The sequence below is a fragment of the Onychomys torridus genome, chromosome 10, assembly GCF_903995425.1.
Source record: "Onychomys torridus chromosome 10, mOncTor1.1, whole genome shotgun sequence".
NCBI classification, from domain to species: Eukaryota; Metazoa; Chordata; class Mammalia; order Rodentia; family Cricetidae; genus Onychomys; species Onychomys torridus.
The window spans coordinates 24,811,315-24,831,680 of record NC_050452.1 but is presented as its reverse complement, the minus strand read 5'-3'; the positions used below and the strand labels follow the sequence as shown (position 1 = coordinate 24,831,680).

Here is a 20,366-nt window from a genome sequence, read left to right as displayed (position 1 = left end):
CTTCCCCCAATTATATAAGGACATGGATCTGCAAATGGCACCTGAAGCAGCTTTTTTCATTAGCTCCTTGTGTGTGATGTTAGAAAGTCTGGAGTTTAAACAAATGAAAACACCTAAGGGTTAACATTACAGGGTTAGACAAGATGAAAGCATTTCCCATGCAAGAATGAGCAGGATAGTCAAACCTGTACTGGTCCCTTCTACTGTGGAAAGCACAAAACAAAAAGTAGAGGGTACACTATCAGATGAAGCAAAACAGATGTGAAAACCAATTTTTTTTTTTTTTTTTTTTGAGACAGGGTTTCTCTATGTATTAGTCCTAGCTGTCCCGGAATTTGCTCTGTAGACCAGGCTGGCCTCAAACTCACAGAAATCCGTCTGCCTCTGCCTCCCAGCAAACCATTCCAATTTTTAAGCAGCTCAGTTTAAGCTCATTCTTAGCACGAGCACAATCTTTTACATGAGTCCCATTTTGTTGTATATTATACACAATGTATAAAAGTTTGGTTTCTTTTGGACCTTATTCCACCCACACTCTATTGGCTAGTCCTCAAGGAGAATTTAAGGGCAAGGGAATAAAAGACCCCCAGATGTCAACAGACGAACCAGAATATACACCTAAGAGAACATGCCTTTCAGCAAATCCCCAATACTATCACCAAGTCTCTTCTCTTGAAGGCCGGCCTTACCAGTGGGAGGCTGTCCATAAGAAGTCGCATACGCAGTCTGCCCGTAGGTGGCAGTGGTCTGAGCCTGGGTATAGCTGACATCAGTAGGCTGTCCATAGGTTCCATAGCTCTGTTGCCCATATGCCTGCTCCAAAGAAATTCAACTCAGTAGCTTCATAAGAGAATCTTGTATTTTAGCAAAATAACAAATGTTTTGGTAAACCTAGAAACAAAAACGTTCTTAAAAAATAATTAGGAGGGGCTGGAGAGATGGCTCAGAGGTTAAGAGCACTGACTGCTCTTCCAGAGGTCCTGAGTTCAATTCCCAGCAACCACATGGTGGCTCACAACCATCTGTAATGAGATCTGGTGCCCTCTTCTGTATACATAATAAATAAATAAATCTTTAAAAAAAGTAACAATTAGGAAAGTCTCAGTTAACCAAGCTTAGCAAAATGCTCTCAAGAGCAATAGGGACACAGGCATGTAACTGACAGCACAAAGTGAACATCGAGAAAGATAATGAAGATTCAGACAGCATCTTGTCAGATTTAAGAACCAGATTTTCAACACGATACAAAAATAAACGCTATTAACTATTTCAAGAAAGTGAATCAGAACAGTTTCATGTTCTTATGATTATTAGTATATCAAGATTACTGTTTTTAACTTAACTTGGATATCAATACCTAAAATCGGATAAGGAATGAGTTGTTCTTTCAGATATCAACATGTTGATATAGACTTATTTGCAAGACCAATTAAATGTGAAACATGGTTTCCAAATATTTCCGTGGCAGTCAATATCAACATCTTGGCATGATCATTCCAGAATTAGAGTTTTGTTTTGTTTTTTTAAAGACAGTCTTACTGTGTAATTCTGGCCTGGAACTTGCTATGTAAGTCAGGCTGGCCTCAAATTCAAAGAGCCACCTGCTCCTGCTTCCCCATGTGGGGATTAAAAGTTTGTGCTACCATGCCTAGCTGAGGTAATTCTTGATTAATATACACAATATATACATTCTAGAATCTGTTATTCCTGGCTTTTTGAAATAGTGGCTGGAGCCAGTATATCAAACATTCTACCGATGAAAGAGACTCCCAACTCCTGGTTGAATCCCCCCCAATATTTCTGCAGTGCTGGTACATAATCTACCACTGAACCCCAGCTCCAGTTTTTAAAGTATTTAATTACTTTATTTGACTGGTGGAAGGGCACATATGTATGTACCATCATGGTGTATTATGTGGTGGTTAGAGAACAACTTAGGAGTTGGTTCTCTCCCTCGTATGTGGGACTTACACAGTTGTTGGGCTGAGTGGCAAGCACTTTTTCCCCAAGGAGCTACCTCTCTTGCCCGTGGCTTATGTTTTTACACAGACTTACAAACTGGCAAAAGCTGAGCAACAGTAATTTCTAAATTACTCCACTAGTCAATGTGCAACCACTAGCAAGTAACGTAATAGATAAATAAAATAAATAACAGTAAATAAAATAACAGTATTATTTTCTCATTAGCAAAAGGTCCTAATATGATCTTCTTTGGAAGAATTGTAATGATGACTAAATTAATTTATACATAATAAAATATGTAGAAAGACCAAGACTATAGTGAGATACTTACTTTGAGCCTAGGAAATTAAAAAGAGCCCATTTCCAGTTTTAAAATGGGTTTCATTCACAAAAAACCCACCTCACTGTTAAAATTAAAATTATCAAGTTTTTAAAGATTAGACAATACTACCACTAGTTACTTGTATATAATTTTTAAAAAATCTGCTAGCTATTGTTTTAGTGGCGAACTGAAACATCTTTTTGTTGTCTTTTTGAGACAGGGTTTCTCTGTGTAGCCCTGGCTGTCCTGCAACTCACTCTGTAGACCAGGCTGGCCTCGAACTCAAGAGATTCACCTGCCTCTGCCTCCCAAGTGCTGGGATTAAAGGCGTGCACCACACAGCCTGACTAAACTGAAACACCTTTACAGAAAATATAACTACACATCCTTGTCTTTGGGATTACCTGGGTGGTCTGTGCATATCCTTGAGTTGGCTGGGCGGTGTAAGCACTGTAGCTGCAAAAAGAATTAAACATGAGAATTGAATACAGAATATTCCAACTGTGCATTATCTTTACAATTACAAAAGGCCTCATACTCTAAAACATTAACTGTGGACAAAGTATGTGCAGAAAAGCCGACTTACCCCTGCTGGGCTGCAGCTTGGCTGTAGGTACTGTAATCTAGAAGAAACAAGAAAACAAATATTAGCACAGACAAGGAAGGGGAAAGAAGCAGAACTGAGGCAACAAGAATAATTCTTTTAAACTATTTAGAGCGGACCTATATGCAGACACAAGTCACAGCACATCTCCTCTCTCAACACCAAACCAATTAAAAGCTAGTTAAATGCATGAAGTCTGAATATGGTGGTCGCTAATGAGGTCAAGATCAGTTGAGTTGGCAGGGAAACCTCGCATATCTTGCATATTCCCACGATCATAAACCCATCAACCACCAGCTGTCAATTCAAACACATGATCATTATCTTAAGGCTAATAGAAACCAAGACCACAAAACAGCACCAACTCTACAATCATACAAAAAGGAACAATGCAAAAGTATTAGAATGTTTCCCCCTTCTTTCTTTCCTTCCTTTCTTCCTTCCTTCCTTTCTTTCTTTCTTTTTTTGGTTTTTCGAGGCAGGGTTTCTCTGTGTAGCTTTGCGCCTTTCCTGGAACTCGCTTTGGAGACCAGGCTGGCCTCAAACCCAGAGATCCACCTGCCTTCCGAGTGCTGGGATTAAAGGTGTGTGCCACCACCGCCCGGCTCAGTCTTTATCATTTCAGTAAGACCAACTACAATTCCCTGTAACAGTAACAGTGAAATAGAATGACAAAAAACCACAAGTTATTAAATAAAAGAGCCTGCTGTCAGAGGCGCCCCCCCCCCCAAGACAGGGTTTCTCTGTGTAGCTTTGGAGCCTGTCCTGGATCTCACTTTGTAGTCCAGGCGGGCCTCGAACTCACAAAGATTCGCCTAGCTCTGCCTTCTGAGTGCTGGGATTACAGGCCACCACCGCCGGGCTCACAGCTATCTTCAGAGTAACACAAAAGCTAGAAACCCCAGGGAAGCCAAGGCAAAGGATGGGAGGGAGTACAGGCGTGGTCAGAACATGTGCACATTCCCAAGACTATAACCTGGCATATGTGGATGCCCTGGGTTCCAATTCCAGCAGCATGCACAAACTGAGGCCAGGTTAACAGAATCCTAAAAACTGGCAAAGATAACAAAGCACTTAATAGGCCTAAGGAAAAAAATTATTCTAGGTTCATTATTGCCATTTCCTAAAACTTAAAATGATTTCAACTTAAAAAAAAAAAAAGCCACAAATTTTCTTCTTATAAATAAGTCTGGCTATCATTTTTCTTTCTCGTATGAAATTTATACTTTATCAAAGGAATTAGCCTGGTTAGTTGGCACATATCTTTCATCCAGCGGCATTCAAGAAGCAGGGGCAGGTAGGTTTGTGAGTTTTAGGCCAGCCTAGTCTACATAGTGCATTCCAGGACAACTAGGGCTGTGAAAGACCTTGTCTCAAAAACAAACAAAAAGGGACTAAATCCAGTCTATGCAGGTATTAAGTAATGAAAATAAATGCCTAAATTTTCAAAGCACCACTGAATTAAAGTTAGATAAATTTTAGGGGGACTTTTTTTTAAGACAAAGCAGTTTTTTTTGTTTGTTTGTTTTGGTTTTCAATACAGGGTTTCTCTGTGTAACAGTTCTGGCTGTCCTGGAACTTGCTTTGTAGACCAGGTTGGTCTCGAACTCAGATCTGCCTGCCTCCTGAGTGCTGGGATTACAGGTGTGCACCACCACCACCCGGCATTGTTGTGGTTTTTTTGGGTTTTTTTCTTTTTCTTTTTCTTTTTTCCTGAGACAGGGTTTCTCTGTATAGCTTTGCGCCTTTCCTGGAACTCCCTTTGGATACCAGGCTGGCCTCGAACTCACAGAGATCCAACTGCTTCTGCCTCCCTAGTGCTGGGATTAAAGGAGTGCACCACCACCGCCCAGCGCAAGCAATTATTTTTAAAAAAAATCCTACCTAATTATTTCCCCACTACAAGAACACATCTTCTTTGGTGTTCAAAGACAGCACGGCCATTAAGACAGAACAAAAGGGTCTTTTCTTTTCCAATCAGAAAGCAGTCAGTCCCTAATCCCAAGCAACAGTTGACATCTTTCTTCACCAAGGGGATCTTCCCCACTCCATGCAATCCAAAACCTGTTTCACAATATCCTGGCCAAGAGTACTTTCCTGAACTCATCTCTTAAAAGTGGACTGTCTTTCTACCTTTTTGCTCCTGTGACTACTTTCCTTCCTCTAGGCCCTTAACTTCAGAGCCCTGTTATCAATATCATTAGTAAACTGTCCCAAAGATACCTATAACAACAAAAAAAAGTTCAATAAAAATCCTGAAGCATTTTCGATGTTACCTATTTTTTGAGACAGGGTCTCACTATGTAGCTCCAGCTGTCCCGGAACTCACTATGTAGACCAGGCTGGCCTCAAACTCTACCTGCCTCTGCTCCCCAAGTTCTATGATTCTCACATTCTTTATATGAAATAAAAGGTTGTAAATCACTTCCATGTAGCATTTGTAAAATACACCAATAAAGCATCTATATTCCTTATATTGCAACTTTCATTTTGTTGAAGTTTCTGTATAAAAAAATGGTTTTCAACTCACTGGCATTCAGCTCAATGTTTACAAGACTTACACAAGAGCAGTTATATAAAATTGGCAAAGCTGACACAGAACAGCTAACCACCTCAGATCAGCATGAAACTCAAGGATTTGGTGGGTAAAGGGAAGCTACCACCCCCCAACTAGTGTTTATCTACCTAATACAGCAAGCACACAAGCCTCCTACTGTCTCAAACATGACACTGAGACAATGGTCAGATCATCTAACAACTGAAAAACTATGCCCAAATGTACATAAAGAAGCAGGCAAAGGGGCTACGGCGGGTGGGGAGGGGGTCAAAAATGTTGATAATGTCTTACTTCTTGTTCTGATAGTTATTTGGGTACTGTAATTCTGCTTTACTGGACATACTCAGTAGGCACTATTCTACAAGATACAGATGGGGGAGAGAACCATTATTCCCTAAGACAGAGGCTTACTCAGGGCAGTCACTAGCCAAGCTGTAGAGATCTGGAGGTTTAGACTACATAATGTATTAAAGCCAGGAGGGTAAATTTCTTGGAACCAAAAAGCTTTAAGGACCGAAGAGCCCAAGATAACTGCCCCCACCCCCGACCCCGACAGGCTTTCTCTGTGTAGCCCTGGCTATCCTGGAACTCACTGTGTAAGACCAGGCTGGCCTTGAATAAGAGATACGGCTGCCTCTGCTGGGACCGAAGGTGTGAGCCACCACCACCTGGCGTCAAGAAAACTTTGAGAAAGTCTAGCTAAACTACATTTTTCAGGAGAGGACATTAAATCCTACATAAGGTTCCCTCAGCAGGGACAGGACTGTGGGTATAGCAGAGCATGCTTTTACCTGGAATATGGTTCATGGTGGTTACCAGCAAAGAGGATTTTAAGATGACTAAAAAGTGGCAATGATCTGTCAAGCGAAAATCTTCAATTGCCTTCCTGGGTTTCACCGGGTTAAGAGAAGGGTAGAAGACCCACGGAAGAAACCATTTCCCACCAGAATGTACTGGGCTGTAGTTTCTCAAGTCTTTCTCTTAGGGACACTCTTGGTAGCCTGGTATCAAAAGCCAGCATTTACCTGTTTACTGCCTACATCTTTGGCGTCGCCAAACTGTGATGCTCGAAGCTTTTCCAAGCACAAAGCAAAGACCCAGAGCTCTTTCTGTCTTCCCCTTCGATTTCTCCTACTGCCTCCAAGGCCACACCAGACCCCTCAATTCCTCCAGAGGCCAAAAAAAAAAAAAAAAAGGCGCCAGCCACTGTGCCAGTTCACTGTGCCCCAAACTGCTGGTGACGGCTGGGCTGCACTCATGGGCTCATTTAAGGACACCACCATCCATCACCTTGTAGAGTTCCCACCGCCGACTTTCAAAGTTGGCTACCGGTCTCCTTCCCCCGGCCTCCATAGCGCCAAGAAATAGACCTGCTAGCTTACTGAGCAGGTCTACAGAAACGTGCGGGGTGAGGCTCGCTGCTTCTCCCGGATCAAAACAAACAAACAAAAAAAAACCCAAAACGCCAGACATTCCTGGTTGAGAGTCTGCTCTCGGGATCCTGGCGGGCCCTGTTACACAACCGATCCCCGCGCCGCTGGCCGAGAAAGGGACCCCGCGAAGCCGCTGCAGGACAGAAGCCGAAGCCTCCGGGCGGGGAGGGCGCAGATTCGGGGGACCCACTACGTCTGGAGGCCGAGCAGGCCCACTCTGGGCTGGGGGGCCCTCGCCGGGCCAGGCCCGGGGGATAATAACGGGGCTCCCGCTCGCAGGCCGGCGCCCCTCGCTCGCTCACACGTCCGCCGCGACGCCTTTTTGTTTGTTTCCGGCCTGCGTTTCTGTTCGGGGAACACCGGGCCTCCGGCCAGCGGCGGGAGCAGAGGTTACAAGGGCCGCCGGCCGCGGCTCCCCGAGCCCGCCATCCGACCGACACCCGCCTCCCGCGCCGCCGCGGCGGCCTCGCGCCCCGGCCGCGGTCCCCTCGGGGCCTCCGAGGCCCTAGGCCCCGCCCACGTGGCGGGAGGCCCCGGGGCACCCGCACCGACAACGGCCACACAAAGGAGGCCAAGGCGGGCCCCGCACGCTCCGGCCACCGCGAGGCCCTGGCGCGCAACGCGGGCGCCGGAAGGTTCCAGAACCAGCCCGCCTGGTGGGGGAGGGGGGCGGGGGAGGCGAAGGGAACGCGGACCCCCGAGGCCGTCGGGTCGCGGCGGGAACTCCTACCCCTCTCGGCAGCTCCACTCAGTTATCCCTGCCACCCCGAGAGACGAGCGCCCCCCGCTCTGGGTGTCCCAGCCGGCGCCAGCGCGACCGCGATCCCACTCCACTTACCCGTGGACGCCATTTTCTCTCCTTCCTCCTCGTTCTCTCAACGTCCGTCTCCCTCTCGCGGTCCCCCTAGGCGCCGCACTGCGCAGGCGCGAAACCCGCAACCTCGGACGCTACCATCGGGCCAGGCCACGGGGGTGGGCGAGGAGGTTTGAGCCAGGGAAATCTAGTTCTCCGCTCCAGAAACCGTGGACCCAACCCTCTCTGAAGAGCCGGGCGCGACGCGCGGGCTAGAGAAGCACCCTCGGGGGCCGGCGCGCTAGGAAGCGAGTGTCACCCGCCAACCCGAGGGACCCCCTGCACCAGGCCAGGTGGTTTGGGATGGTTGCGCCCGCTGGCTCTAGGGACCGTCTCGCAAGAGTCTGTCCTGGAGGGAGACGGAGGCTGGCGGGAGGGAGGGCTGGGGGGAAGGGATCCCGGCCTGGAACAACTGCTGACTAATCGGCGGGCGGGATCACGCGCACACACGGGTGTGCGCGCAGTGGGGTTGAGGCACCTAAGTCTCGGCCTGGAGCGGGCGGCCCGACTCCCCGCGGGCTCCCCCCACCCGCTCTCCCAGGGTAGCGGGGATGGGGGCGGGGGGGACGCGCTTCTCGGGACCTTGGACGCGTGGCCCGAGAGGGCGGGGGACGGGAAGAGGGCGGTCGGCGGGGAGGGAGGCCGGGAATGCCGGTCCGGCCCCGATAACGGTCGGAGTTGAGAAGCCCTGCCATCACCCTCCAGCCAGTCCCCTTGTTTTAACAGAAAGGGAAACCCAGGCTGGAGACATTGAGTACTTCCCCCCAAAGTTAGACAGCTGGATTCGACCCCGACCCCGGACACCCCCTCTGTGCACCACCCGGAAGCATCCTCTCCCCTGCCCTTGACTTCCCATTCTGTCCGCCTGGCTTCCCAGGAAGGTAGGCAGGGTGTGATGGTGCACGGCCCTGAGGTCTCTGAGGGTTCCCGAGGGGCACGAGGCGGATTGTTGGCGAGTGGGGGGCTTTTTTTAAGAGTTACTAACACCACGGACAGACCAGTCTCGGACACACAGTAGCATGGCGGGCGAGGACTCGGCAGAAACCCGAGCCCACGTGGGAGAAGTAGGCGGGTCACACCTTTCTAAGGATGGGAGTGGTTTCGCCGCCGAAGCCCCAAGCCAGGCTCCCCAGGTCCCTGGCGAGAGGCAGGGGAGCGGGTGGAGGGCAGCGTGTCTGGCCACCAGCTTCCCATTCACACTCACTTCCTCGGGTGAGAGAGCCAGGCACCCGGGGCTCTGATGGCTGGGGACTCACAGTGTCTCAGTGGGGTGCCCGTCGGAGTCTGAAAGGGAAAAGCTGCCATACATACGTGTGTTGTGTTCTAGGTCTGTATTACAAGTTCCATTTTATTAGTGGAAGATACGGTTGGAGACAGAGACTCGATGATACTGCTTGCCTAGGATGTGTGAGGCCCTGGTTTCCATTTTCAACACCAGGGAAGAGAAGACACTGATTCAGAGAACTCGAGGCCCAGTTCTGTATGTCCGTGGGCCAGTTCCTTAGTGCTCAGGGATGGAGCAGTTGTGAGAAGGTGCAAGAGGAAGCTTCGGTTTAGGGGACCCTGCCTCCAGGTAAGGGTGAAGTCTACCTGCTTTTCTAAACGCAGTACCACAGGTGAAGGGCAGGGTTCATCCCAGCAGGACCTGGGGCCAAGCTAATCTTTGAATGAACACATATAATGCCTTGAATATGTGCAAAGAGTAGTATCCTGGGGAACCTGGAGGTGAGAGGGAGCCTCCTTCCTCCACGAGTTCAAACCACTTGGGAGAAAGGTCAGACTTTGCTCCTTAGGCTAAGGCTCACGGTGTGGGAAGCGGGCACTGGAGCTGGGCTTCAGAGAGTAGGAGGGGCTGGAGGAAAGGACGCTGCAGGCAGAGGAGGTTTGCACATCTTCCCGGTAGCTAACTGGCAGGTGTGTGGGAAGGCCTTGGCAGGAAGCTAAGGGAGTCATCCCAGTCGGAGACTGGAGAGGACTGCTCAGGAGTGACAGCACGGCCTGGAGGAAAGTCCAGGTGTGAGGAAGAGGAAGGAGAGAAAGAAAAGGGAAACATGGGGGTTGGGGGTTTAGCTCAGTGGTAGAGCGCTTGCCTAGTGTAAGGCCCTGGGTTCGAACCTCAGCTCCAAAAAAAAAAAGGAAACATGACTGCCCCAAGAGTGGACATGACCCTGAGCTGGGCCATGTGGGGAGACAAAGGGAGAAGGGAGAGGCGCCAGAAGGCCCAACATACAAAGAGAATGGGTAACCAAAATGGCAGGACTGCAGAGGGAATAGCAGCCCAGCCCTGTGGGGGAGGGGTATGCCAGCCAGGAGGGCCCTGTAACAGGTAAGGACGGGGAGACTGCGGAGAAAAGCTGACACCAGTCCGCTTTGATATGTTAAATAGGCCCAGTCATTTGTCCGGGGTGGAAAGCAAACTGGAGAAAAGCTTTGCTGTGTGGGCAGGGAACGACCTGTTTGAGCCCCACCCCACCCCCAGTTTAGACCAGCTGGCCCTTCATTTGTAATCTCTGTGCCTCCCATAAATAATGAGGTGGTGCTTTGGGTTTATTGAGAAAGAGCTGGGGGTCAAACCAGGTGCAGTGGTGCAGATTTGTGACCCAGTACTCAAAGCCTGGGCAGACTCAGGAGAGTCTCACATTGCAGGCTAGCTTGGGTTCCATGTTGAGACTTGGTTTAAAATAAAACTTTAAAAAAGAGAGGTCGGGTGATGGTGGCGCACGCCTGTAATCCCAGCACTCAGGAGGCAGAGGCAGGTGGATATCTGTGAGTTTGAGGCCAGCCTGGTCTACAGAGCTAATCCAGGACAGGCTCCAAAGCTACAGAGAAACCCTGTCTCGAAGAAAAAGAAAAAAGAGAGAAAGAGAGGAAGCTGTGGGCCTCCAATCTTTTCCTTTCTTATATGATCCTGTAAGCAAAACGTGTCTTAATCACCATTTCCCAGGCTGGGAAACTTGCCCACGGACACACAGCAGAAGGCTGGAGCAGACACTAGGGCCGGGGCCGGGGCCGGGGCCGGGGCCGGGGCCGGGGCTGGGGAGGAAATAGTGCCACAGTTCCGAATCACTCTGCACGGCTTGCACTGTGGGGCTCCCCACAGCTGCCTGTCCCATTAGCAGGCCTCCTGATGCCCCTGTTCAAGGGCACCTGAGCCATCTGGGCCCCCTGAGGCCTGGGCACTAGAGCTGGCTTTGACCTTGCCACTCCCAGAGCGATGTGCCCATCATCCTTTTGGCAGTGAAGGGCCACAGTTCAACTTTTTTGGCCCTGTATCTCCCACTAAGACTCTACTTCAGGGTCCACCAGACTCTTTGAAACTGGGTCTCATGTCACCCAGGCTGGTTTTTTCACTCAGTGTATAGCCAAGATCTAAGTTTTCATTTGATTCTTTTTACAGCACTGGGGAGCAAATCCAGGCGCCCATGTATGCTAGGTAAGCACTCTCCCACTGGTCTGCCTCTCTAATGACCTGTATTCCTGACCCTCTTGCCTCCACCTCCCGAGTGCTAAGATCACAGGTGTGTACTACCACACTGGCCTCATCAGGACTTTATGCATGGCCCTTGCCCATCCCAGACACATGGGCAGGTAGGACAGGAAGGTGACTAATAAGCACACAGGTTGGGGCTTGGGCCCACTTTGGCCAAGCTACTGGACCCACCTCCGCTGGCTCAGTTTCTGCCTCTGTAAAGTGGGGCCATTGGTAAAGCAGCAAGAATAATTTGTTACTCTTTTTGTTTATTCCCAGCATACAGCCTCAGGACCACCTATGACTACCATCGACCAAACTATGCGTGCCCGGGATTCCCCTGGCTCACTGTCCCGGGCATTGCCCCTTGCCTCCTCGGTCCTGATGCTCCTCATGAGCTGCCTGTGGTTATTGGGGGCCGGCCCCAGCCTCACATTGGCTCCGGAGCTGCTGCTGGACCCCTGGCAGGGTGAGGACCAGCTGCATGATCCTTGAAGGAAGTTAGAGACTTACTCTAGGGCCTGAGGCCAGTTAGTGGAATTAGCCTGCACCTTGTGGTGGTCACGAGGCAAGGACACAGTGTCCCGGGGCACGTTATCCTGTAGACATGCCCAGCTCATCCACAGTCGAGGAGGGCAGAGGGTCCTGTAGAAGGCACAGAGGGTGAGGTGGCAAGCTCTGGGTAGGAGTTCTGATAGCATCCCTTGCCGACAGCTTTCCCTGGAAATAAGAACTAAAGTTTTCTGCCAAACTTGTACTTCCCACAAAACCTCCAGTGTACGTTTGAGGAACCCAGATGATGTTCAGAGAGGTGAAGCGATTTTTCTAAGGTCATGTAGCTCTGTGGGAGTGCGAGGTTCTAGCAGGCAGTTTCATTAGAATGTGTGCTATTAACCAGATACAGCAAAGGTTTGGTAACTGTGCTTCACTGTGCCTGGGACAGCAGCACTCAGTAGTTGCTGTTGGTTGCTGGCGAGAAGACTGCATGTTGGTAGAGTAGCTGTGGTGTTGCGAAGCCTCTGGTCCCCTCTGCCAGTGATTAGTGGTGACAGTTCACATAGAGGCTTCTGGGTTGAGGGGGCTGGCCCACGTGGCCCTCATAAAGGCTAATCCATGCCTCTAACCTGGCACCTTCTCGTTCCCAGTGCACCGGCTAGTGACCCATGCTCTGGGCCACACTGCACTGCCAGGCCTGCTCCTGAGCCTGCTGCTCCTGCCCACTCTGGGCTGGTGGCAGGAATGCCATTTGGGCACTCTGCGCTTCCTGCACAACTCCACCTTGCTTGCCCTGGCTGTTGGGCTGCTGGCTGTACTGCTGACAGGCCTCGGGCTGTCCAGTGCAGCTGGAGGTTGTGGATATATGCCTGTCCATCTGGCCATGCTGGCAAGGCAGAGTTACTACCCTGGGTGGCCTCAGGGGACACTGCCACCATGGCTGCTCCCATGGCTGCTGTTGGCCCTGACCCTGCTACTCAGCTCTGAGCCGCCCTTCCTGCAGCTCCTTTGTGGCCTTCTTGCTGGCCTAGCCTGTATCCTTTGCCTGAGCCCAGGGACCATGTGGACCTGAGGCTGGGCTTCTGGGGTGCCTTGGAAAGAAATGGCACAGGGAATCCATGTCCAAGCCATGTCTGGTGACACATCTTCCTCTGAGCCATGCTCTGGGCTGGGGGACAAGGCTCATGGCCAAAGGAAGGTGTCAGTTACAATCAAAGGCCCCCATAGGATGTTTGGGAGAGCTGAAGGGACCCTAGAAGTCACTAACCTGGATCACGTGTGAAGGTGGCATTAAAACTAAGATTAGCAAACAGGAAGGCTCAGGGTGGGAGCGAGCCTTGGGCTCTCTGGGAACAGAGGACCACGTTAGGGCCCATCGTACAGGTATCTTAAACATAAGTTTTGCTCCCAAGATATGGGAAAATAGGCCGACCCCTCAGGCAGTCACAGGAGACCGTTTCAGAATGCAGACACCAGCTACTCAGGTCTGGCTGACTGCAGGGGGACCTGTCTTCAGGCACACAGGGTTATGCACTGGCCAGCAGAGTGGGAGGCGGGGTGGGGAAGGCACATGGGCTCTTGTGTTCTGGCTGAGTAGTTTGAGGTAGGCAGTTCCTTTTGTTCTCAGCTTCAGCTGCTCAGGTGACCCTGGAGATTTAGCAAGTAGACGCATGGTACATTCCCCTCCCCCCAGTTCAGTTTGGTTTCCTTGACCTGCGCCCTGCCCTGGGCAGGCAGATGCTGCTGGGGCCTTCCGGTGGCTGGAGCTCTCTGAGCAGAGACTGCAGGTGTTACAGGACAGTGTCCTTTGCAGGACTCTGGCCCGGTGCTGGCCACTGAGGCTCCTTCCCACCCCAGGCAGTCTGGCTGAACTGCCTGTCACTTTTCCTGCTGGAGTGAGGTGAGGGTGATACCAGGGGCTCAGCATGCATGGTGGAAGTTGTGACAGTGGCTGGCAGCCCAGGCCATCCACCTCTGTCCCTACAGGCCTGGATCTCCTTACCTTGCTTCCCCAAGCTCCTGGTCTCACAGTGATGGCTCTGCCCAGCTTCCACCAGGCCTGGGGCCTGTGCAGCTGACACGGAAGGACTCAGAGAGGGGCTCGGACTGGGCTGCGTCCAGCTTTGCTCCAGGAAGCCCGATGTGGGCAGCCCTAGATGAGCAAATGCTACAGAAAGGGATCCAGGCTTCGCTCCTGGAGGCATCAGTGCAGGGTCCCCAGAGCTCGGTGTGGTTGCCCAAGGCCTCCGTGTCTTCTCTACGGTAAGGCAGGGTGGCCAGGGGGTGCGGCTTCCTGATGTGGGAGCCATGCATGCCCTGACATTTCTTCCTTGTCCCCACCTCACAGACTGCAGCAGCTGGAGCACATGGGATTTCCCACTGAGCAGGCCGCAGTAGCCTTGGCAGCTACAGGACGTGTGGAGGGTGCAGTGTCTCTGCTGGTTGAAGGGCTGGTGGACACTGAGACCCTAGGGACCGAGGGGAGGAGTGGTCCTGCCCACTGCAAGGGCGCTGGGCCCTCATAGTCCAAGAAGAGAGGAGGGTCTTCGGCCTGGCCTGAGTCCTAGCCTAGTCTACTGACGGCTTGGGAGCTTGAAGGCATCCCCAGGGGCAGGAGTGGGCCCTAACATGTTCTGATACTTTCTAAGAATAAAAGCTGATGTTTTCAACCTGGTCTCTGAGTGCCATGTCTGACTCTTCTGTGTTGGCGTCAGGGAGGATGAAGGCATGAACAAGCAGTGAATGAGGGCCTGATGGGAGAAGGGTGACTGTGGTGTCTAGGACCACAGGACTCCTGTCCCAGTATCCTCAGCCTAGGTGGATCCTCGGGCTGCAGCACATAGAGACCAAACTGGGTGGGTCAGGCAGGGACATTTATTGTCCAGTACATAGCAGTCCGTGCATCTGCAGCAGATACTTGGAGTCCCTTCTACACATCCCGTCCCCACCGGGGACACCAGGGAGTGGGGGCTTGGGTAGAACAGACAGAAGGAGCACCAACCATCCAGTCAGGGATTAAGCAGCCTGGACTCAGGTGGGGACTCAGCACCAGGAAACGGGACTCCCCGAGGTTTTAAGGAGGGAACTGGGACTTGTGCCCCCATCCTTACATGTCTGCAGGGCCAGGCAGAGTCCCGGTCCCTGTGTCAGAACACTGGAAGCCCTCTGCCTCCACTGCTCCCCTTTAAGGCCTTTTAAAACACCCCATTTCACAGGGAAATAGACCAGGCGCAAGTGAGGCCTGACTCCTGAGTAGGCTTCCCCTCAGGACTAGTCCCTGCCTAGTCTGTCATGTGTAGACTGACGTCACTGAGACCTGCCTGCCTACCCCTAAGGCCAAGATGGCACGGGTCCCTGAGGATATTAATAAATAGGAACTGGCAGTCTCTGGAGGCAGCTAGCCGGGTGCAGGCTAGGGGAGGAATAGCCACCACCATCCTCAGCTCCTCTCGTTGCGTCTTCTGGGGGTCACGATCTGGTAGTTGGTTGGGTGTCCTCCCCTCTTGCCTCGAAGGAGGTTGGGGGTACCCGTGCCATCAGGGCCTACCCCGGATCCCAGCTCTGGTTCTGCCGGAGGGAACAGGAGAGGGGCTATGTTAGGGGGGCATTCACATGGGAAACCTACTTTTTGCCCTGGGAGGTAGCAGTGTACCCTGGCATCCTAGAGATGGAGCTGTGGGGAATAAGGGTACTGAAGGCTGGTTAGTGCCTCTCCATGACCTCTGAGCCCCCAGCTCAGAGGGACCACTTGGCCGTCTGATGCCTGATTTCTCTACTGGGATGGCCAGACCACATTTGCATGTTTGGCATATGGATAAACGCTCCCCAAATAATCGATATTTTGAGGCTTCTTTGGAGTGAAGGTGAATTCTGCATCATCCAAACTTCAGAGCAAGTTAACTGAAGCTAGAGAAGAAACTTCCTCTTTTTGTGGGTTACAGCACCATTTGGAGGAAAGGATTTAGGAAGAGTCAGGCTTTGCCCCAGAACAGCCTCAGCGAAACTGGACCCCGTCAGGGCCCCAGTTGTCTGATTTCTGAAATCAGGGACATTTTCAGATAAACTCTGAGGCCCTAAGTGGCACCAACAAAGACCGAAGTCAGTTACCAAGGGAGTTGTGGTGAGATATGCCCTGATCTGCATATAAGCTGAACCCCAAGCATAAAACATAGCATGCTTGCCTCCTGAGAAAACTAACATCCTTCAAAACCCAAGAAAGAGCCCTCTGGTCCAGGAAGCCCATGAGTATCCTTTGGTAGCCCCTAAAGCCAGGGAGAAGAAGGTCAGGGTAGGCTGTTTTTCTAGTGGAGGAGAGCCTCAGGATTGGTACTTGGCCAAGCCTTTCCCTGTTCCTTGGACAGACAGTTGGAAGGTTGATGAGGGCCACTTCCCATGGAAGGTGCTGCTTAGAGGTGGGTTACTAATGGGGCCTCGCTCTTCCTAGGTGCCTGTGTCCAGGGGCTATCAGAAACACAGTCAGCTAGGACAGGTCACAGTGGCCATAGTCAGCTCTTCTATGCTATCTAGCTGTCCATCTACTGTTGCACTAGACTGGGGGGTGTGGGTGGGGGGAGACCTGACAAAGTGCTGAGACTGTGGAGTTTGGCTCTTTGTTCCCAATGGTCCCTCAGGTCATTTGGAAGCAACAGGGATGGAGGACAGGTGCCAAGAAGCTTCAGGGTAGGGGCTTGCTATGTCTCCATCAAGACTTTGGTCTCCCCTCCTCAGGCAAGGCCAAGGCTGGTGAGGTCTGCTGAAACATAGTCCCTGAATGTTTCTAGAGTTTAGAGAAGCCACATGGCTAATGGTGGGGAATTAGAAACAGACTGTGTGCACTTTTGTTTTTTGGATGAACTTTTGCTCAGTAGCCCAGGCTGGCCTCAAATTTGCTATCCTCCGGTCTCAGTCTTCCAGTGCTGGGATCTTAGGCATGTAGCCACCATTCTTGGCTTGGAAAACACACACTAACCTCTGGATCTTATCTCCCATTAGATTTCCTGTCAAGGTTGTTCCTCTCACATCCAGGCACAACCATGTATCTTCTCTGACCCCACACGCAGTCCCCTCTTCCAAGAAGTCCAGCAAGAAGGACCCAATCCTTGGGTATTCCCTTGAGTCTCTAAAGTGACTGACAGGACAGCTCCCCAGAGCCCCGCTACTTTGCAGGGCCCAGTGCCATCTGAGCCTAGCATTCAGCAGCTGCTTCCTGGTTTTGTAGAACAAAGGACTGGTTTTAACCCTGAACCTCCTCCACACTTACGCTCTCAATCTTAGTTTTACAAGAGAGCAGGTAGGACACAACTTGGAGGCCTCTCGGCATGGATGTGCATATGGGCTGTGAGACAGGGCAGAGGCTAGCCAGTGTGGGGGGTGGGACGACTCTCAGTGGGCAAATGAGAAGCAGCCTATACCGGTGACCGGCCAGCCCCATCTCCCCACAACAGCTATGGACTCATTAGCTTCGCCTCAGGAGTCAGGTGCGGGGGGGGTGGGGGGGGGGGGGGGTGAAGGACTGCCCCCACCCCCAGCCAGAAGCCTAACTGCCTTTCATGCTGCCTGAACCAGCCTTCTAGAACCTTCCCAGTCCAGTTCTGCTCAGTGTTAGTCTCCACCTTGAGGAAACCCTGTGGACATCTTAACCTCTGATCTTCCTCTGCTTGTTCAATCACCTATGATCCTTGCCCTTCTATGTTAGGGGGGCATTCACATGGGAAACCCACTTTTCACCCTGGGAGGTAGCAGTGTACCCTGGCATCCTAGAGATGGAGCTGTGGGGAATAAGGATACTGAAGGCTGGTTAGTGCCTCCCCATGACCTCTGAGCCCCCAGCTCAGAGGGAGCACTTGGCCATCTGATGCCTGGTTTCTCTATGGGGATGGCCAGACTCACCACATTTACTTCTGGTCTTCCCTGAGACATCACCTCCAGAAGCCCTCCTGGACTGTCCCCCTCATGAACTGTCTCTCTCCCTCATGGTGACAACTGAACCCAAGGATTTGTACATACCAGGTAAGTGCTCTGCCATGGAGCCATGTCCCCAACCGGCCCGAGGCATATCTACTCTGTCACTTATCTCTTCTTGGCTTTTGCTGCCAGTGCCAGCCCCCTACCCCAACCCTAAGACACACAAGGGCAGGGCTACATCTACTGGCTGTGTTGAAGCCTGTGCTGATACAGGTGACTGCCAGAACAGGAACTAGTTCCCTGTGCCAGGCTCAATTTCCTTGATGAATGGAAGGATCCAGTGTCTTCTGGCCCAGACCAAGCACTGGGAGGCATCTTATTCATGCCCAAGCCTGCCCCAGGCCCTTCCTGAGAGGGTTTGCCCCTGCCTGCCCACCCTGCCGTTACCTGGCCAGATGATGGCTTCCAGCAGGGTGACCCGTCTGGCCAGGAGCTCCAGCTGGGCCTGCTGCAGCAGGAAGCTCTGTAAGCTAGGAGCCTGATGGGAGATTGAGAAGAGCAGACAGTACGAGTCTGGCCTCTCTGGGGTGGGCTGGGAGCCAAGGGGACGAAAGGCAGAGAGATGCTGATGGGCTTCAGGGCAGGGGTCTGGACCAGTGTCCACCAGACCTCAGTGAGGTGGGGAGAGGGTGTGCCTAGCTCCGCAGGTAACCAGGCGGATGGGAACTTGGAGGGTGAATGCCAGGCTACAGATCTGGCTCCCTTGAGCCCTGATAGGGAACTTCAGGACACACTAGGACTACAGTGGTAACTGTGGGAGGGATACCTGGGGCCAGGAAGGCAGGTCCGGGGGGAGTCTCCAGAAGTTTATGGGGAAGCTGGTCAGAACTGGCGAGTGGTCTGTTACCCAGAGTTCTCTGGGTCCTGAGTCTGCCTCTGTCACCCACAGTTCCCTACACTTTCGGGATCTAGCTGCATTGCTCATGATTTGAAGCCCAAGTGGTCTACATCCTTTATCCATAATCCTGTGGGCTTGGGCTCTGACTGTATGATCCACGACCCCAGTATGGCCTGAGTCTGGCTGTTACCCACAATCCCTCACTGATCAGGAGTCTGGTTTTTCTTTTTTTGTTTTGTTTTGTTTTTCGAGACAGGGTTTCTCTGTGTAAGGAATAGCCTTGGCTGTCCTGGAACTTACTTTGTAGACCAGGCTGGCCTTGAACTCACAGAGATTCTCCTGCCTCTGATTCTCAAGTGCTGGAATCAAAAGCATAAGCCACCACACGTGGCTTAGAAGTCTGGTTTCATTGCCCATGACTTCTTGCAAATCTCACACTCTGTTGTCTCCAAGCTCCTGAAATCCTCTAATCACCCACACTGCCTAGAGAGAGGCACAGGATGAGTCCAGGAGCAGGACCTTCCCCTGTGGAGAGGGGAAGGGTTGGGTAGCCTCCATGGCCTATGCTTCTTCAGCCTCAGAACTGGACTCAGGCCAGTTACACCCCAGGAGGGTTTGGGGGAGGCTGGTAAGCAGGGGCTGGGCTGGCTGGCCGTCTGTCTGTCTCTACTCACCATAGAGCCCAATCATTGTTTCCAAGATTAAAACCCTCTCAGCTAAAATCTTCAAAGCCTCGCGTAGTTGGTGCAACCCCTCCCCCTGTGGAGAAAGAGACAGATGCAGCCGTGACGGGGGGTCAGGAGGGGACCCCGCAAAGCTTGCCAGTGGCCCCTGCCCCACCCAGGACAAGCACCTGTAGCCCTGTACCACCTACCACAGCCCAGGACCCCCGGACAGCCAAACAAGATGGAGAGGGATGAGGGACAGGAGGGAGGCAAGGCAGGAGGAAGCGACCCCTGAAGACCCCCTCAGAAAGTTCCGTTTGACCCCAACTGGCTGCAAGTTGTGCCACTCTGGAGAGCATTCCTCTGCTTGCCCCAGAGCCTGCCACCCATTTGTTCCCAAGGCCCTGTGGAGCCAGCTAGATCTCTCACCTCCATCCCCCATCCTCTGCACAGTTCCTGTGACATCCCTGGGCCACCCGGACTACGGGAGCTCTCTCTCCCTCTCTCTCTCCTCATCTTAAATTCTAATTTTTGCAATCTTCCTCCGCACTTGTATTCTTCAGATTGACTTTTCCTTTAAGTCACCATGTTAGCCCTACCCTAACTAACTCTATCGGGGCGATCCAGCCAGGGACTCTGTTCACACCAGAATGAGAAGTCAGTGACAGTCAAAGCGCTTGAAGGGCATTGCTGTTTAAGATGGGGCTGAGCTGAGGCTCCAGCTTGGTCCTCTCCAGGGACCCCTCTCTGCCAGCGCCATCCCACATTCTGATACACCTTGGGGGCAGCCCTCAGCCCAGCCCCTCTCAGTGTGTTCCCAGAGGTGTGGCAGTGGGTCCACCACACTCCTTCTCTAAGGCCCCCCAGCCCCAGGGTTCCCGACTCCCCAAAAGCAGAGGTTCACTTAGAGAGCACTCTTGGATGCCCGCCCCCCAGTTTGTTCTTTCCTTCCCGAGCACAGGGTGCATGGTCTTACCCAGCATTTCATGTCCCCTCTCTAAACAACTTCCAGAATGTGAGTGTTTCCCAGCAGAGCACCAGGATGGCCAAACCATCCCAGGCATGACAGCATCTAGAAGAGTCTCTCAGCATTTAGCATAGGGTGAGTGAAGGGATGCATAGCATGTACACATCTCCTTGTGCGTGTGTGTATGCACGTGTGTGTGCATATATATGCCCATGAGGACTCACACAGAGGCCAGAG

At 51.9% G+C, this 20,366-nt stretch overlaps 3 protein-coding genes across 19 annotated transcripts in view; 1 reads left to right on the top strand and 2 right to left on the bottom strand.

Annotated features, from left to right (window-relative positions):
* Ewsr1 (EWS RNA binding protein 1) overlaps nt 1-7,799 on the bottom strand; it is a 29,378-nt gene extending 21,579 nt beyond the window's left edge. For 2 of the 8 annotated variants that reach the window (XM_036201411.1, XM_036201412.1), the window contains exons 1-5: nt 7,717-7,799; nt 2,871-2,907; nt 2,689-2,740; nt 690-813; nt 186-203 (exon numbers count right to left, since the gene is read on the bottom strand). In XM_036201411.1, the coding sequence (XP_036057304.1) occupies nt 186-203; nt 690-813; nt 2,689-2,740; nt 2,871-2,907; nt 7,717-7,729 (244 nt within the window). In that variant the 5' untranslated portion in view covers nt 7,730-7,799. The remainder of the gene's footprint in view (nt 1-185; nt 204-689; nt 814-2,688; nt 2,741-2,870; nt 2,908-7,716) is intronic. The other 6 variants (XM_036201416.1, XM_036201417.1, XM_036201414.1 and 3 more) reach the window with 5 other exon arrangements.
* On the top strand, nt 7,757-14,369 carry Rhbdd3 (rhomboid domain containing 3). 5 transcript variants are annotated; one of them, XM_036201421.1, is made up of 9 exons: nt 7,757-8,024; nt 8,458-8,612; nt 9,059-9,304; nt 11,129-11,164; nt 11,480-11,669; nt 12,346-12,729; nt 13,433-13,595; nt 13,682-13,957; nt 14,043-14,369. In XM_036201421.1, exons 5-9 carry the CDS (start codon nt 11,501-11,503, stop codon nt 14,218-14,220), a joined length of 1,170 nt encoding a protein of 389 aa, XP_036057314.1. In that variant the 5' UTR covers nt 7,757-8,024; nt 8,458-8,612; nt 9,059-9,304; nt 11,129-11,164; nt 11,480-11,500; the 3' UTR covers nt 14,221-14,369. The 5 variants fall into 5 exon arrangements, with proteins under 5 accessions (XP_036057314.1, XP_036057315.1, XP_036057313.1 ...); XM_036201422.1 differs by lacking the exon at nt 7,757-8,024 and adding an exon at nt 8,126-8,183; XM_036201420.1 differs by lacking the exon at nt 7,757-8,024 and adding an exon at nt 8,194-8,273.
* Nucleotides 14,370-14,555: 186 nt separating this feature from the next.
* The window catches only part of Emid1 (EMI domain containing 1), a 48,136-nt gene continuing 42,325 nt past the window's right edge, over nt 14,556-20,366 (bottom strand). For 2 of the 6 annotated variants that reach the window (XM_036201405.1, XM_036201408.1), the window contains exons 14-15: nt 19,172-19,256; nt 14,556-15,262 (exon numbers count right to left, since the gene is read on the bottom strand). In XM_036201405.1, coding sequence (XP_036057298.1) covers nt 15,135-15,262; nt 19,172-19,256 — 213 coding nt within the window. In that variant the 3' untranslated portion in view covers nt 14,556-15,134. Of the gene's footprint in view, nt 15,263-18,046; nt 18,138-18,826; nt 19,023-19,171; nt 19,257-20,366 lie in introns of those variants that run through there. The other 4 variants (XM_036201404.1, XM_036201406.1, XR_004946076.1 and 1 more) reach the window with 3 other exon arrangements.

What these genes read in the sequence shown, in the direction of transcription:
- Rhbdd3 (XM_036201421.1), top strand. Translation starts at nt 11,501, where the DNA reads ATGACTACCATCGACCAAACTATGCGTGCCCGGGATTCCCCTGGCTCA. An exon ending in GCTGCTGGACCCCTGGCAGG is followed by an intron (nt 11,670 to 12,345) that starts GTGAGGACCAGC and finishes TCTCGTTCCCAG; the next exon opens with TGCACCGGCTAGTGACCCAT. An exon ending in ACTTTTCCTGCTGGAGTGAG is followed by an intron (nt 13,596 to 13,681) that starts GTGAGGGTGATA and finishes CTGTCCCTACAG; the next exon opens with GCCTGGATCTCCTTACCTTG.